We start from the raw sequence: 17,416 nt of genomic DNA on the forward strand, positions 1-17,416 counted from the left end.
GCTGGTTGGAGCCCTGGAGCTCAGGAGAATTGGAGACAACTGGGCTTGCTCCTCCTGGAGAAGAGCAGGCACAGAAGGGGTCCCGTTGCTGACAGCAACCATCTTATGGGAGCACACAGAGAACATGGAGCCACCTTTCTGAAGGTCCATGATGCTGGGATGAGAAGCAATGGATCTGAGCTGGAACATGGAAATTCAAGTTAGAAACAGAGCTTTGCTTCAACATGAGCTTGATCAAATACTGGGACAGGTGCCCAGAGAGAGGCTGTGGGATTTCTCTTGTTAGAGGTGTTCAAGACTTGGCTGGACAAGGACTTGCTTCAGCATGGTTTGGACCAGATGGCCTCCAGAAGTGCCTCCCAACCTGAATTGTTCCACCACCCTGTGATTCTATGACCCTCCTTAGAGGTGCACAGGGGCACAGGGAATCATGAGACCAAACAGACACAAGGGGAAAGAAAGGAAATTAGATTGAAAAAAAACAGCCTGAGTGTGGTCAAAGACCAAAAAAAAAAAGGTAAGAGAAGTTATGGGACCCCCATTCCCTGACATTCACACCTGCCCCAGATGTGACCCTAAACATCCATTCAAGTTTCACTGTTTTGGCACTGAGGCCAAACCAGAAGCACCCAGAGATCCTCCTGATCTTGGATACCCTGTGTCTCCCGCTCTCCAGACCCCCTCCCCAGCCCTCACATCTTGGTACTGAGCCTCACACAGCCAGCCCAGGTGGGGGGATCTGCCCTTTCACCACCTCGAGGCTGGTGGTCTGTCCCAGCCAGGACCTTCCCCTGGGCCCGTGGGGTCAGTTTAAACTCAGCCCTAGAGCTCCAGTCCTCATCTGAGCCACACTGGGAGCACAAAGGGGGACTCCAGTCCCCTCTCTGCCCACTTTTTCTGGATGGATCTCAGACTTACTCTGTGGATGGTTTATTTCCTGGATGGACTGCTCACATCTCTGCTGTAGTGTATTTCCAGCCCTGCCCTCTGCCCTCTGTCCCTTCTCCAAGGATCCTGGATCCAGCTGTGTTTGCCTCTCATGGAGCCCACACTCAGCCCTTTCCACTGTGCTTGGACCTGGCAGGACAGACATCTCCTGCCCCTCTCATCTCCTCTCATCTCATCTCATCTCATCTCATCTCATCTCAACTCAGCTCAGTTCAGCTCATCTCAGCTCAGTTCTGCTCAGCCCATCTCCTCCTCAGCCCACCCTTAGCTCCCAGCCTCTCACCAAGCTAGCAGAGGTGACATTGAAGGGTTCAGATGGAACTTGACCATAGAATCATGGATTTTTTAAGTTGGTTGGAAAAGACCTCTATGATCAGTTAGTCCAACTCTCAACCCAGCATCACTGTGTTCACCAACAACCACGTCCTCAAGTGTCACAACCACATTTTTTTAATGTTTCTATGGATGGTGACTCTACCACTGCCCTGGGCAGCCTGTTCCAGTGCTTGACAACCTTTTCCATGAAGAAATTTTTCCTAATATCTAATCTAAAACTCCCCTGGTGCAACTTGAGGCTATTTTCTCTCGTCCTGTCAATCCAGGAATCTCTTACCAGGGATCCATTATCTTGGAGAGGTCTGGATGCCACAGCCCACCAAGGCCTGCAAGTGGCACTGCTTGATTCCCACAGTGTGGAAAGTTTGGTGGGAACCTCAGCTCGACCCTGGATTGCTGTGAAGAGCAGGTGTCAAGCTGTGCCATGAAAAAAAAGTCTGATCAGAAACCAACACAGAAGAAGAAGATAGAAGGGCCACATCTTTATATTCTTAAATTTGACTTTTAAATGTTATAGAGCTTTCTGAACCAGGAAGAACAGCCCTCCCAAAGCATTTGTCCAGAGAGCATTTTGATCCAGAAGACAGAGAAACTCCTGGTCAACATTTCTGGGACTGAAGGTGGATCTGTGGGGACTCACCAAGCCAAAGACAGGGATTGGGAAGGCGAGTGGCACAGGGACCCACAGAGCCCTGTTTGCTAACTGGAGCCCTGGCCAGAGCGTGCAGACTGGGGTGCCAGGGGACACGGCAGCTGTGGCTGCAGGACTGGCTCCAGCCCCATGACTGATCCTAAAACCTGCCAGTGGAGACTCAGTGAGGGGGCACCTCTCTTGAGGACCTGTCCTCAACTTTCCAAGGTCGTGCTTGGGACTGGGCACACAGACCTCTCCTCCTTTGATGGTTTCCCTATATCCTTAAAAAGCTGGGTCTCTCCACTTCCCTTTGATCACAGCTCTCTGGATTTGCTCCAAGTGTGCAATTCACATGTAGTGTTTATGTAGGGACAGTCAATAACTGAAAGTCCTCAGCATGGAGGGGGTTATTCTGTACTCTCTGGCTGGAAGCACATGTGTCCCTCCCCTCAGCTGTGCTGTCATGGGATCTGGAAACTGCTCGAGCCACAATCTGCAAGTGCCTCCTTGTGCTCTAGAAGTGATGAGTGTGAGCACACGTGGGTGTGTGCAGTGCCTATAAAGCCAGCGTGGCAGCCCTGCATGGGAGGGTGCTCCACTGGGTTCCTGCTCTGCGCAGCTGTGCTGGGTGTGTCGTGATGGGTGAGTTCCCTGCTCAGGTACACCTCACTCCAGAGTGGTGCTGGGCTCAAACGAGACCTCACGGGGTGAGTATGCACAGGCACAGAGAATGATGAGCAGGACAGCAGCTCTGAGTTTCCCTGGGAGCAGGAGGGCTGCCACAGCAAAGCACCAAATAACACACACCCTTGGTGCCAGCCTGTGCCTGCCCCAGGCTACCTGTGCCATGTGTTCCAACATCCTGTCGAGGGAGGCTAATCTGGAGACCTCAGCTTCACCTTGGTCCTTTCCCTGCTTGACCAATGCACGTGGCACGTGTGGCTGCTCAGGGATCCTGCCCCAGGCATGGTGGCATGTCCCCAGGAGCTGAGTGGGTGCAGGGTGCAGGGGGTGCTGTTGGTCAGCACGCAGGCTTTGGGTTTCTGTGTGGGCCAGGACATTTCCTCCCATCGGCTCGGGAGCAGAGCAGCAGGAGCCATGGTGATGGGCACTTTCCTCCCCAGGGCTCCAGGCTGGGACACCCTGGCTCCACCGGGACCTTGTCCTCCTGGCCACCGTGGTGGCAATGCTTCTCCTCTGCGCCAGCGCCGGCCCAGCCAGGCCCACTGCCAGCCCCAGGAGCGGTGAGTACAGGGCACAGGGGGCACTGAGGGACACTGAGGGCAGGGCAGGACACTCAGGGCTGCTCTGTGCCAGGGAAGGTGAGCAAACACCCAAAGGGACGCACAGCACAGGAACTCCTCACACGCACAACCCCTGGGCCACGGCTTTCACAGCCTGGCTCCTGCCACGTCACCTTCACCCCCTTGGGGGGTCCATGCTGAAACCAAGAGGTTTTTGCCAGAACACCACAGCCTGGAAGGATTGCTGTGCCAAAACACGACAGCTTGGAAGGATTGCTGTGCCACGTTTGTGAGGCTCAGTTGCAGGAGAGACTATCCTAGCTATATGACTTTTTGTTTAGCTCTTGTTGCATTAGAAACATCCCCTTCCTCCCTTTAAGGTCGGATTACAGTACCTGCAAGACCCCAGAGTTTCATGGGTTGAATTGGAATTACCCACAGCAAATTGTCTCACATCAGACACCAACCAAGAAAAACAAATTAGACGGCAAATTAGTTTGGCTAGCAATTGGCTAAATAAGTTTGGCTAGATCAATTATAACGAGCTGGGGGAAGAGACCCCTATAAGACCAAGGCAGAACTAAACCTTCTTATCCAATGCAACAAGACCCAGGGAAAACAAATTTTCATTACATATCCTCATCCAGTGGAGCCTTTTGGATACTTCTGGTCCCTGCAAGAGCTGCAGCTCAGTATATCAAGGGTATATGGGTCAGACATACTTTGAGGACATAATTGGCAATCTTGGAGATTTTTTCACCCTTATTTCCTTGGCAAGATGCATTAGAAGGCTCCAAATGAAACAGCAAATCATAAGAAATAGGTTCTAGAGCTCTTACAGAGCCCAGTGGCCCAGACACCCTCAGGTTCCCTGAGGATGAGCCAGTGGAAAAGCTGCAGACAGAACAGCTCCTTTTTATCCTGAGTCCTCACTGACCTTCAGAAGCTCCTGGTTGTCCTGATGGACTCACGGCCCTTGTCTCTGCTCAGCCTCAGGGTTCCCCCCGGACTGCAGCCACCTGCGCAAGAGCAGCCCCAGCGGCGTGTACGTGATCCAGCCGGCGCGCTCCCCGCCGCGCGTGGTCTGGTGTGACATGGACACCGAGGGCAAGGGCTGGACCGTGGTCCAGAGGAACTCGCACGACACCGAGCTCACATGGAAGCAGTCCTGGACCACCTACAAGTATGGCTTTGGGAACGTGCACAGCGATTACTGGCTGGGCACCGAGTACCTGCACCTGCTGACGCAGCAGGGCACCTACAAGGTGCGCTTCGTGGTGCGCGACAAGGCCAACGTCACCCACTACGCCGAGTACGACATCTTCAGAGTGGAGGGCGAGGCCAGCGGCTACCCGCTGAGGCTGGGCCGCCATTCTGGAGATGGGGATGACTACCTGACCCTCTACCACCCCAAGAAGGGGGGCATTCATGACAACATGAAGTTCAGCACAGTCGACAAGGACCAGGACCAGTACAGCGGGAACTGCGCCAAGAGCTACGGGGGGTGGTGGTACAACAGGTGCCAGAACGTCCTGCTCAATGCCAAAAACTACATTGTTTGGCCAGGATTCTGTGATAAAGGTGACTGTGCGTCTTCCCTCATCCTGGTCAAACCCACAGATGTGTGTTGACCATGCCCAGCCCCCCGGGAGCGTGGGGGTGCCACCATCCCCAGCTCAGTGCCCCATTCCCATGCCAGTCCCAGTGCACATCCTGCTCTGCCCACAGTTCCTGTTCCCTCACCAGCCAAAACACAGCAGCTCTGGGGCTCAGGAGCCATCACCCAGAGCGCTGGGCACACAGGCAGCTTTGTCCAGTGTCAGGATGCTGGCTGGCACTGGGGCACAGGCACTGGTTTGGGGTGGGTGCACCTGCTCCCATCCTGGGAGGGGGACATGGTCCAGCTCCCTTCCCCTGCAGTCGGTGAACCCTGCTTTGCCCAGGCCCTGCTCCCTCCCTGAGCCCCGCACACCCCACAGCTCTGCTATCCGTGGTGGGAGGAATCAGCTGCAATAAACCCTGGAGCCAGACTGTGCTGCCTCATGTCTACCTGCACACAGGTGTGGGGGGATCGCTCTGTCCACTCTTCAGGGTGGCAGACTTGGGGAAAGTAAGTGTCCTAGGCAATGTTCCTTTCAATGGCTTGTTCCAGCCACTGCACACTGGAATGTGGCTGTAAGGCTACAATTAGCCAACAGGGCCAGCAAAGCCCTGATGATGCTCAACCCTCACTCACAGTTTGCCCCTGTTCATGGGTGGGTGGTTGCTCTGTGCTGGGAAAGAGAAGAAACTACCACAACCTGGAGTGTGGAGAGGGCAGTGGACTCTCTGAGGGTGTGAGTAATGTGGGTCAGCCAGTGCCATCACTCCCTGCTGCAGACTGGGAATGTGTCTGTGAAGTTCCTTGTGATGCAGGGAAGTTTGAACTTGGGGCCTGAAAGAACCCATAGCTCCTCTCCTCCCTCTGTGGAAGGAAAGCTGAGCTCAAGGAAGGTTTGTGGCTCAGAATGCTGAATGACATGGGACTCTGGAGCCCAAGTCTGTGACCAAGGTCCCAGGGCACCCTGCAGAGCCATGGCAGTGCATTGCTCCTGGGGAGCTGTCGAGTTCCCAAGGAGCATTCTTTGGCAGCCTTGGAGGAACCTGCAGGTGGGCAGCACTGCTTCTTGGAAAGATGGAGATTCGAGGGTGCTGCTGGCTGAGGAAGGCTTCCCAGCTGGAGCTGAGCTGAGAGTAGCACTTATGGATTGAGAGATATGTCTGCTGGCTTAAAAAGGCATTGGTGCTCCAGCCTGGATGCAGAACCTAACAGCAGGGGAGAGGCTGGGCAAAGGCTCGGGGCTCCTGCCAAACAGCATTCCACCCAGCAGGCAGCCCTGAGTGATGCTGAGCTGCATTCCTGGGTCTCTGTTGGAAAGAGAATAGTTGCACTCGATGATCCTTGTGGGTCCCTTCCAACTCAGAATATTCTGTGAATCTGTGAGTGCAGCCAGTGAGATATCTGCTCTGTTCAGCACTGCTAGGCAACAGTGCAACAGGCAAACATCCTCCCTCTGACCACACCACAGGTGCTGTGTCCACTGCTCAGCTTCCAGTGCTGAGGTTATCACCACACCAGAGCACTTTCATACAGACCCAAGCTGATCCAGAATCTTGAAATTCTGGGATCCCTGCCCTGACAGGCACTTTCAGCTCTCACACTGGCCCAGACAGACCAGCCACATGGTGCTGTGTGTCCCTGCAGTACTGTTGTTCCTTTCCACTCTCCCAGTTCCAGCGTTCACAGGGTTAATGAGGCAGGATGACATTGGGCTGGCTTTCCAGGTCTTGACTGGCAGGGTGCAACTGAGCTGATGCTTCCCTCACCCCTCTGCTTGCTGTTGGCTGTGTGATGCTACATTCCCTTTTTGGAAGGTCCCCCCTTGGAATGCAACCCTGCTCTTTAAGTGAAAGTTTTGTCTCTAGTTCCTCACTTGAGTTGTATGAAAAAATTTTCCTTTGAAAATTTTCTCTTACTTTACCAGAAGCCTCAGGTGTGTTTCTGGCAGGAAACAGGCAGCAGCTGCAAGGAGTTCCCAAATAAATGAAGGACACTGTGCAGGTCTGAAAGTGATTTTATTCTGCAGGATGAACACAGACTGCAGCAGGAATATGTTATGGACATGGCCTGCCCTGGGCTCAGTATAGCTTAGGTCAGGTTAGCTGGTGATGGTGGATACTTTTCTGCTGCAAACATCTGTACCCACAAAGCAAAAAGAGCATAAGACCATGCTGATCAGGAGGGTTTTAGGTTTCTGAGCACAGAGTTCTCTACAGAAGGAACATGCTTGGATACTGCAGTATTTATAAAGATGAGCTCTAATAATATTCCCACCAAAACCCACCACAGGTGAATGGCCAGAGACAGAGCCAGGAGCTTTGCTACTTTTCAGGACAGTAGGGAAAAAAAAAGCAGTTCTTGATATAGAGGAACAGCCCCATTCACCCCCAAGGCCTCACCATCAAACGGGCCCCAGCAGGGCACGGCCTGGCCCTGTGCTGCATGTGGACAGAAGGGGGAAGGAGTTCTAGGGGTATGGAGTAGGTTTGATGAGGATGGCCGAAGCTCTGCAGTTCCCCTTGCACAGCCTGCCCCACGTCAGGCCCCCCTTGACGTTCAGCTGCACAGAGTAACATGCTGAGTACCACCACCCGCCCCCATAGCGCGAGGCACAGTTCCCTCTGTAAGTATCCTGATCCCGATCCTTTGTGGAGAACTTCATGTTGTTGTGCACTTTCCTGGGGTTGTCAGAATCCATGGCATCCTCTGCTGTCCCCGAGTGCGCTCCCAGCCTGAGCCGGTAGCCCTGGGACTCATCATCCAGGCTGAACAGGTTGTAGTCTGCGAACCTCATGTTGTTGGCAGCATCCCAGATGACAAACCTGACCTGATAGATCTTCTGCCTGGTGATCTGGTGGATGTACTCGGTGCCCAGCCAGAACTCGGTGTGCACGTTCCCGAAGCCGTGCTTGTAGGTGCTCCAGGACTCAGCCCAGGTGATATCCGTGTCCCTCTGGTTCCTCTGGATGACGGTCCAGCCCCCGTCTGCCCCGCTCATCTCGCAGTACACCCTGACGGGGTGCAGTCCCGAGGGCTGGATGATGTAGACACCACTGGGGCTGCCAGCTGGAACCTCACTGCAGTCCCTGGGCCAAGCTGGGGCAGGACAGAGGGGGACAGAACAAAAGCCTGGGCATCAGGATAAGACCCTGGGCAGGAGGGAGATTCATCTGGCCAGTGCACATGGGGGATAACCAGCTCTCCCAGCCCAGAGAGGTCTGGAGGTGAGAGTGGATTGACCTCAACCCTCTGTTCTTTTTCCATAGGGAAGACCAACAGGAGTCAGCCCCATTGAAAGGCCCCAGACTGACTGAGCTATGCTGATACCAGTCCAAGAGACTGAATGGGCTCCCATTCACCAGTGGGAAGCACCGGTGGGCTCCCTTGGGTGTCCTGGAAAAGGGGCTGTGCCCAGCAGGGCCATGCTGGGAGGAAGGTGAAGAGGACCCTGCCCCTGCCTGTGACTCAGGGAATGGGGAAAAATGATCCCTTCAAGCACAAAGCCACCCCTCACCCTTCCCAGCCTGCACAGAGCACACACACACACACACACACAGCCCTGCAGCCTGTGCTGGGCACACCTTCCCCACCCTCCATCCTGGAGCAGGGCCAGGGTGAGGGACAGTGCACAGTCCTGCCCTGCCCAGAGCTGGCACACAACACCAGATGCCCACAGGATGTTACCTACTGGTTCGCTTCAGAACACTCGATGAAGTGTTGGAGGGAGATTTCTTAAAGATGTTTAGGCTTTGTGTGTGCACAGAATGGTCCGGTACAGCCAAGATGAGCAGGAAAGCAAGGAGCAGAGGACACTGAGCTGGTAGAAAGGGACAAGAAGAAAAGAAGAAATGTGACCATCCCTCCCGTGGCACCAGCACTGCAGTTAACAGCAGCCTGTGAGCTGCAGGAGGGCACCGAGCATCAGCCTGCTCCCTGCTTGCCAGAGGGGTCGACAACCTGCCCTTTCCCCCCGGATCTGCTGTGGACAAGTCAAACACGGGGTAGTTTTGGGCAGGGCAAAGCAGCCAACGACTGCGTGAGCCAAGTTTCACTCCTGGTCCCTGGGGCAGGGGCCTGGCTGGGCTGAGCCAGACGACAGGGCATGAGCAGCTGGTGCTCAGAGGTGGCAAGTGCCCCTGAAGGGCACCGGTGCCACTGCTCCCCATCAGCGTGCAAGAACCAGAGCATGGAGCCTCTCCCTCTTGCCGAGCTGCTCCCCCTTTGCTCTCCCCATTGCTGGCAAGGAGTGCCCACTCCCTGCCCTGTACTCACCCATTGCTCCCTGTGGAAATGCCCTCTGGAGCGCAGAGCTCTGCCCTGGCTGGTCACACAGAGGGATTTGTAGTGCCCTCTGTGCTGGGCGGGCTGAGTGGGTGCTACCTCCCTTTTCTGCTGGAAGAGATCAGGTTGGTTTCCTTTGTGCCTGCAGAGGTGGAGGTGCCTGTGGTTCTGGATTGCAAAGAAAAGAATTCCTGTGCCAGCAAGAATCCTTGGAATGGTCTCTTCTGTGAGTGCTGAGTGACTTGGATGGAATTTCCCCGGGGAACAGCATATTTGCAAACTTTGAAGAGTATGGCTCAGTACCCACTTGAATGCCACAGCCACCAGCCAGGTGGAGAGCAAACACAGGTCTGTCCTTGCCTCCCACCAGTGCAGCTGGTGCTGCCAGGTCAAGGGGCTCTTGTTTAACCTTCTCCAGTCCAGCCCAGCGTGGCTTTGGGTGGAGCAGCAGAGCAGCCCCAAGATCCTCAGGGAGTGGAACTGCTGTGGGGCAGTGTTTGAAGCAGCTGGTGTGTTCTGGGGCGCATGACACAGGCAGAGGCTCGTGGTGGAGGGGTCTGTATCTGGGGGAAGCAGGAGAAGTCTTGACTGCCCAGTGGGACACAGTCCTGACCTGCAAGGAAGCAGCTGAAGGGCCTGATGAAAGGTTTCTGTAAGGCAGGTGAGACAGTTGTGGGCACTGGATGTGGGGCAGTGGGCATGCAGGATGAGAGGAAAGCAAGTGTTTGTCCAGGAATGGAGTGAAAACAGGTGGATGGAGAGTAGCAATGGGGATCTGAGCACATACAGAGGGGAGCTAAGCATGCTTGGAGGAAAAACAGGGGATTGAGCACGTGTAGTGGTGAGGGATATCATGGTGGAACCCACAGGAACTGAGGCACCACAGAAGGGACAGTGGGATCTGAGCATCAGTGGAGGTCAGTAGAGGGAATCAGAGGTGTGAAAAAGAGGGATGTGAGCTTGCCCAGGGGAGAAAAGTCAGCCCTAAAGAGATGCTGAAAGGACCAAAGGAGATGTGAGTACTCGAGGAGGGGAACAGATGAGATCTGGGTGCACACAGAGGGAAATGGAGGGAACAAGAGCGTACAAGGGGAAAAATGGTGATGATCTGTTAGTGCAAGGAGAACAACAGAGGGGTTCTAAAAGAGCACAACAAGGGGGATGAAGAGGATACGAAAGCAGCTGGATAGGAATGGAGTGCATCTGAGAGTCATTGGAAGTGAAGTGAATGAGTAAGAGGGGATCCAGAGGAGCACTCAGAGGGAACAGAGGGAATTTGGAAACATGCAAAGGTATAGTTTGGTTTTAAGGCACTCAGAAAGAATGGCAGGGACAGGCAGTGCATAAAAGTATAAATCTGATACAATATCTGGCACGATAAATCTGGCTGTGTTCAATGGGAACTTAGGAAATCACAGATTCCCCATAGTGCAATTTACCAGCATGGTCTGGCACAGTCAAATAAGAATTTACATAATCCAGGTTCACAAATAGTGTGGTTTAGGGAAGGAACAGGAAAGCAGATTCAGGACTGTTGGTGATAAATGCACTATGGAGTGTTAATATGTATTATGACAGAAGGGGTAATAACAGGGATCTATTAGCTATAAATATATATTGACCCAGTTATATACACATAAGCATTCCCAGGTCTGCTCCAATGCAGTTGGAGGTGTAAAGCTCAACCAGAGGCATCCCTTCAGGGGAGAAGGAGAGACACTGTCCACCTGCTGATCTCAAGCAAGCAGAGATGCTTTCCTCTCCTCTTTTTGCCCTGAGACCCACTTTGATACCATAATTTTTGGCCAGCTTTGCTCTAGACATTGTTCTAGTGTTGGTCCTTGCTGGAGTCAGAGGCAGCCAAACACATCCCTTGTGTTTCTCAACCACTCCCATTGATTCTTGACCAATTTAAGGCAGCTCTCAAGCAAGTCTGTCAAGTTACAGCCCTTCTGACCCACCCTGCACCATCACCACCACTGGGAGCTCTGCAGCTCCAGCTGCAGCTGGAATGCCCACCCAGGGAAAGGAAATGATGCCCAGTACTCGGTTTTAATGTCTCCAAGCCCAAGAACCCAATATTTCTATACAAGCATAATCCAGTTTTTCAGAACTCTGTATTTCTGTTTTAAGACTAGCACAAGAAAAGCAATTGCAGAAATGTTAGTCCTCTCGGGTGGATCCATGTGCTACAGTCCCCGAGAGTGAATCCAGGGATCTGGAATCCTCTTGGGTACCCTGATGTCCACGTCTGCGGCGTTTCTGACGGACACAGAGGCATTGCCAGCTGGCTCTGGGAGACAGAAGGAGTGGAGAAAGGGGGAGCAGAGAGGACACCCTATTCCCATTAGGGTGTATGTGGGGAGGACAGGGACACATGGGGAATTTGGAGGGCTCAAGGAGCAACTGATGGGCCTAAGGGTGAAGTTATGGTGTCGTGGGGGCAACTGGGGCAACTGACTGTAACTGGTACCCCCAAAGGGACAGCAAGGGTTCTAGGGAAAACAGGGGAAACTTGTAGGGTTTCAGGGGCAATTCTGGAATCTGGAGGAAGTACAGGCAGCCTGGAGTGCTACTGGGTGCAAGGAGGAGATCCTGGAATGGGACAGAGGGCAAAGGGAGTCCCAGGAGACATGGAGGGTCCTGTGAATTTAGGAGTCCTGGCAGCCTTTGGCCCACCCTTGGACACCTGGGTCCCCTTATACCTGCAGAGAATCCCAAGGGACTGAGAATCAAAGGGGATAGGGAGTCCCAAGCTGTTCTAAGAAGAGCTCCAGAAGCATTGGGATTTTTAGAGTACAGTTCACCAGGCCAGGAGTACTCACATCAGCAGCAGAACGAATGCCATGGAGCCAAAACCCAGAGCCAGCCCCATGGTTGGTATGTGGGTAGGTGTCTCATCATCCCACTGCAGCACAGAGGTGAAAACAGCCTGGAGTCCTTTCTCTTCCTCCACGCTTCCCTCTGATACTGTGGGGACCAGGGGACCATGACCCTCAGGTCATGGGGCCCTGCACCCAGGGACCAGCCATCCCTGCAGCTCTTGCTCCAGCCACAGACCTCGCTGTCCCCAGTGACTCAGGCATCTGGGGGTCCCTGCTCCACCCCACGTGCTCCCAGAGGAGTCAGGACCAGGGAACACACGTGGTGTTCACATTCTCTGAACAGAGAGAGATGTAATTCTCTCTCCTAGGATTTTTCTTAGAGAAGATAGTGAGAAGTTCAGAGAAGAAGAGAAAACAATTTTTATCTCTATTTGTTGTTCTTGTTGTTTAGCACGTGTGGAATATGTTATGGAGATTGTTTACTAAGAGTGATTTGTTAATCAGACACTTGTGAGAGTTGTTTAGATAGATTAGCTAATTAAGTTAAACCCGTGTTATGACTGTCTCCAGACAGTCACAGGATTTTCTCTAGTATAGTTTTAATCTTTCTTTTTAGTATAGTTTTATGTAATATTAGTGTAACATACTATAGCTTAATAAAGCATTTCTTCAGCCTTCTGAAATCATGGAGTCAGAGCACATTATTCCCACGTTGGGAGATCCCAGAATCAATAAACACATGCTCCAATCCACCTGTCCACCATGAACCAGGGGTCCTGGCACCCTGCTCACCCCCTTCCCATGGAGCCAGCTGTCCCAGGTCCCACTGTGCCCCACACTGCTCCCTGACCCCCGGGGCCTTCAGGTGTCTGGGCTCACCATTGAGGTAGAAGAACTTGCGGATAATGGGCTTGGATTGTTCCCCCAGGAAACAGGCAACAGTTCCTGCAGCGGGTTCCTCAATGGTCAGACTGAAGGGCTTCTCTGGATTCCCCTTCAGCTGCTTGAACAGCGTCATGTCCTGTGTGCGCAGCTGGGGCAGGGGGGACACATCAGCACTGCCAGACCACCGGGCACACAGAGCTGCACACGCACAGGCACCTGTGTCCTGCACATCCCCTGCATGCTTCTTGTGCTCCTGGCTGGTGCAGGTGCACACACCTCCCATCCCACGTGTACACCCAGGGATACACAAGCAGCGTGTACACAAAAGTCACTTCTTCCCTGTGAGTGTGGTGAGGCCCTGTGTAGCAGAGCATCTCATCCCCTCAAGAGCTTATCTGTTGTTTGTTAGCCAGTCAGATAACTCAAACAGGACCAACTGTCTTGTAATGAGTAATTTTTGCACCACTGGGTTAGCATCTCCCAACTGTCCATAAACACCTTACTGTCAAAGTGAGATGTGGAAGATCAGCTGGAATTCTGACTGACAGCAAGTCACTTTACAACTATAAAAGCCACAGCAAACTTCTGCAAAGTAGAAAGATTTTCCTGGAAATGTGTGGAGTTTCTCCCATGAACAGGGACACCTATTTCCCAGTTAATCCCCCAGGGGCTGAGTGAAGGAATCTGTGTACATTATTGTTATTTTGGTAGTAAGTTGCATTTGGCTCCTATTCAATACTATTTCTTTTGCTAGCTTTAATATAGATATCTTGATTTAGTGCACTATTCTATGATATGCTGTCATCTATTAGTAGTTCTTTTAGTTTTATACTGTGTAATAAGTAACTCTGATTAAGATCTTTCATCTATTTTGCCTGTTCATTTGTTTAGTAAATAATTCCTTTTTATAAATATATCTGATTTGCCATCATTAGGATTTGTGGGCCAAAATAATTCCTAAGATTTAAACTGTTGCCAAATTCTGAGGCTAAGGAAGGATTTACCTTCATCTGAACCCATCTGTCTGAAAAAGTTTAAATACACAAAGGAATCTTTTCTGACCCTCAGACTCAGCAGCCGGGCTTCTTTAATAAACTTTGTCTGAAGCTTCCACTCTGCCTGCGACACCCTGGCACAGGTTGCACAGGTAAGATGTGGCTGACCCATCCCTGGAAGTGTCCAAGGCCAGGTTGGTTGGGCCTTGAAGCAGCTGGTGGAAGGTGTCCACACCTTCCAGGGGATTGGAATGACATGAGATTTAAGGTCTTTTTAAACCCAGACCATCCTGTGGTTTTATGGTGCTACACATGCACACCTGGATCAGCAAACACACATCTGCCTGCTGCTCGTGTGCACCCTTCCCATGAGCAAGCATCCTGTGTGTCCTTACACTCCAGCACAGCCAGCTGCTGTGGCAGCAGTCACTACACCTGCAACAGTGCCCCTCAGAATGCCCACTCACACCCTCGCAGGACCACGTGTGACTCACATTTGGGGCATACATCCAGGTGATGGGCACGCCGGGGGGGACGTGGAAAGGCACGTTGCAGCGCAGCACAATGGTTTCATCTGTGTAGGTCCACAGGTCCTGCACTGGGAGCATTGAGAGGCTCAGGAGCTCACACCTGCCTTGCACTGACAGACATGATGGTGCTCCTGTGCTGGCTGCAGGGATGGGCAGATGTACACTTGGGCAGGTGCACGCAGTGTGGGACCGTGGGTGAGAAACACAGGGAGTCCCCAGAGATTTTTGTGGTGAAATCCTGTCTTCTGGATCAGCTCTGCTCACTATAATCTCATTATAATACTGAACACACCTCCATCCCAAAAACTACCTGCCTCCAACATATGACCACCTTTGCTGAGCACACATTCTGCATTTTTCTAGCCTAGACCTTTAAAAGCAAAGTTAGACCATTTGACCTCAATCAGTACAAGAAGTGTGACTGAAGTCACTCAAGTGCCACCAAACACAAAAAATAACCTAAGAATGGGAGGAAGTTGAGGAAGATTTCCTTACCCTCAGCAGTCTCTCATGGCCCCATCATACCTGGGCAGTCCAGGGGTAACTGACAGTCCACGAAGCGGCAGGTAGCACACTGGAAGACACGGGCAGCTGCCTGGAATCCTGGGAAAGAGAGACTTGATGGTCCCAGGGAAGTGGGAGATGTGCTAGGAGACAGGGGAGGGCAAGACAGAAGGATGGACACTCACCACAGGGTGGGATGCAGGCTGGAACTGGTGGGGAGGAAGCAGTGTCAGACTGGGCATCACTGGGAACCCACATGCTTGTTATGAGCTGTCAGGATTCAGCCCTTGTCCAGCCCAGATGGGGTCCCTGGGAGTTTCTCTAGGACAGGGGTTCCCAGGGTGGCCCCATACCTTTCTCCAGCTGGCTCAGCTTCACCCAGATTGTGTTGACAGCTTCCTGCAAAGACTTGTTCAGGGACTCTGGTGTGTCCCAAATGTCCAGGTAAGACAATGTGCCCTCCCTCTGGTCCCCATAAACCTTTCCCACACCCCAGAGATCCCTTATATAACTCACTTTGACTCCATATATCCCCCTGAAGTCAGATATATTCCCAAATATCCCCTCAAACTCCCCAAGAAGCTGTACACCTTGAAACCCATATACCCTCAGGATTCCACAAATATCCCTTTACAGCTCCCAGATGTTCACATATCCTACACTTCACCTCCACCTCATCCCCCTTCAAGGCCTCCACATCCCACCCCCCTTGCCCCATGTCTCATGTCCCCGTGTGCCATGTCCCTCAGTCTGCTCACTCTTGCCCCTTTGCTCCTCTAAAGAATACAGAGCATCCATGACGATCTCCCGAAGTTCCTCACGTTGTCCTGACCCTGTACCAGTACAGGGACACAGGAATCAGTACAGGGTTAGGGTTGGACTTTCAGGGATGGGAAGGTCCAATAAGGTCTGGGGGTTCCTGAGGTCCTGAACAAGATTTAAGGGATACTGCGAAAGGTTAGGTGTCCCTGTGGATTCCTAAGGTCTTAGGTAGGGCCAAGGGGTCCCCAGTGTGTCCTTGGTCATGGTTGGGTGATTCTCAGGGTTCCAGACAGATTTGGGATTCCCAAAAGTCCCTGGAGGCCAAATCAGGACTGAGAAGACCTTGGCATGGTTATGAGTCCCAATGATGCTTGTCTGGGATGGGTCCCTTGGGTCCCCAACTTCCTGGCATCTTGCTCAGTGTCAGTGTGAGGGCCTTGGTTGAAATGGGAAACTCCAGAGGGCTCTGGGGTGCTGTTCAGGGTGGGAATCCCCTTGGGGATGGATGTCCCTGGGGGAAAGGAGGGACCAGTCAGGACAGAGGTCCTTGGGCAGGATTCCTGTTGGGTTTGGTGTCCCTAGGGACTCATGACGTACCTACAGTGACGGAGGCAAGTGGTTTAGCAGCCTCAACAAGGGCCTGAAGGCATTTTTTATGTGTGGGCTCGTTGACAAAGGCCCCAGTCATGTAATAGCAAAGCCGTGACCGCTGAAGAGGAGGCCCAAAGCAGAGCAGGCAGGGGTTAATCTCAGGGAGGCAGGACATCAAGACCCACAGCAACAAGCCAGGGTTTCTAGTATGCCAGGGGACTAACACCAGCATCAGGGCCAAAGGCCACCACCCCATGGCCCCAAACCTAGCACCCACGTGCCTGAGTTCCCCGGAGAGGGGCAGGGTTCCAAGGTGGAACCTGGGCACATGGGTCGCCAGGGAACCAGGTAAGGTGGGAGGCCACTCTAGGCAGCCACACTGACCTCACACCAGCCAAAGGTGTGGGCAGAACCCAGCAAGGAATGTGCAAGCCTCACATTTGAGCAGGAGGAACTGAGGCAGCCCAAGGTTACAGCACCCAAACATTGCTGGGACTGTGTGGGACATGGTGTTTGTAGGTGTGTCCTGAGGAGATTCTTCTGCCTCTCTTCTATATTGTACTCTTGAGCAGAGAAATGCACAGCTGCTGTAATGCAAGGTATTAGATTGTTCAGCTCTCCAAAACAGAGAGGGAAAGAAAGAAAGATGCTACAAAACATTATCATTAACCACAAAGCAAAAGACACAGAAAGCAGCTGTTGGTTTTACAGGGACAAGAGTTCCTGATGAAGGAAGCAACACATGCAAGTGTTTGCAGGTGAAAAACAAGCATGAGACTGAAGATTGGTGCAAGATCCTCGTATCTCTAGAAGGCAGAAGATGCTGGTAAGACCTGAGCTGGCATGTGCCAAAACATTTAAAAACTTGCAAATGTTCACTCTCATCCCTCTCCTGTTAGTGAGCACTGAGACAGCGACCTATTGCTGGCAGCCATGGACACTATGCAGGTGTCTGACAAAGCACATGGTGACAAAAACAACAAGATGAATCGCTTAGGCTATTCAAACCCAATGCTTGCCCACTCCCTCCTGCAGAGCAGAAACTAAGGTGAGGCCAGGAAATGTTGGAGACCTTGTCAAGTGGTGTAGATGCCACAACACCTCCACTAGCAGAGAGCTCAGTGATCGTGAAGAGGGTCCCAGCTCGAGCTGCGTGAGTATCCATGAATCTCTGGATTCCCTGTGAGGGATGTCAGGGTGTGAACTTCTTTTCTGGATATGGGTTTGCAGAGGCACTTGGACTGCATCTTGGTGGGATATTGGGAAGAAATTCTTCTCTGT

General features: G+C 52.5%; 2 protein-coding genes across 2 annotated transcripts; one reads left to right on the top strand and one right to left on the bottom strand.

Moving 5' to 3' along the window:
• The first annotated feature begins 2,432 nt into the window (after positions 1-2,432).
• LOC120513479 (fibrinogen-like protein 1-like protein) lies at positions 2,433-4,940 on the top strand. The gene is made up of 3 exons (XM_039732976.1): positions 2,433-2,560; positions 3,043-3,162; positions 4,153-4,940. Exons 1-3 carry the CDS (start codon positions 2,557-2,559, stop codon positions 4,791-4,793), a joined length of 765 nt encoding a protein of 254 aa, XP_039588910.1. The 5' UTR covers positions 2,433-2,556; the 3' UTR covers positions 4,794-4,940.
• Positions 4,941-6,758: 1,818 nt separating this feature from the next.
• Positions 6,759-9,190, bottom strand: LOC120513480 (fibrinogen-like protein 1-like protein). Its single transcript, XM_039732977.1, has 3 exons — positions 9,035-9,190; positions 8,451-8,579; positions 6,759-7,858 (listed from the first exon to the last, which is right to left on the bottom strand). The coding sequence occupies exons 1-3, from the start codon at positions 9,036-9,038 to the stop codon at positions 7,230-7,232; spliced, it is 762 nt and encodes a 253-aa protein (XP_039588911.1). The 5' UTR covers positions 9,039-9,190; the 3' UTR covers positions 6,759-7,229.
• Positions 9,191-17,416: the final 8,226 nt, after the last annotated feature.

Source organism: Passer montanus, unplaced genomic scaffold (genome assembly GCF_014805655.1).
Source record: "Passer montanus isolate IOZ18808 unplaced genomic scaffold, ASM1480565v1 scaffold81, whole genome shotgun sequence".
Taxonomy (NCBI): Eukaryota; Metazoa; Chordata; class Aves; order Passeriformes; family Passeridae; genus Passer; species Passer montanus.

Excerpts from the sequence above, each read along its gene's own strand:
- LOC120513480 (XM_039732977.1), bottom strand. Across the intron at positions 7,859-8,450 it reads GAGTGTTCTGAAGCGAACCA|CTTGGCCCAGGGACTGCAGT; the intron begins GTAGGTAACATC and ends GTCCTGCCCCAG.
- LOC120513479 (XM_039732976.1), top strand. Across the intron at positions 3,163-4,152 it reads CACTGCCAGCCCCAGGAGCG|CCTCAGGGTTCCCCCCGGAC; the intron begins GTGAGTACAGGG and ends GTCTCTGCTCAG.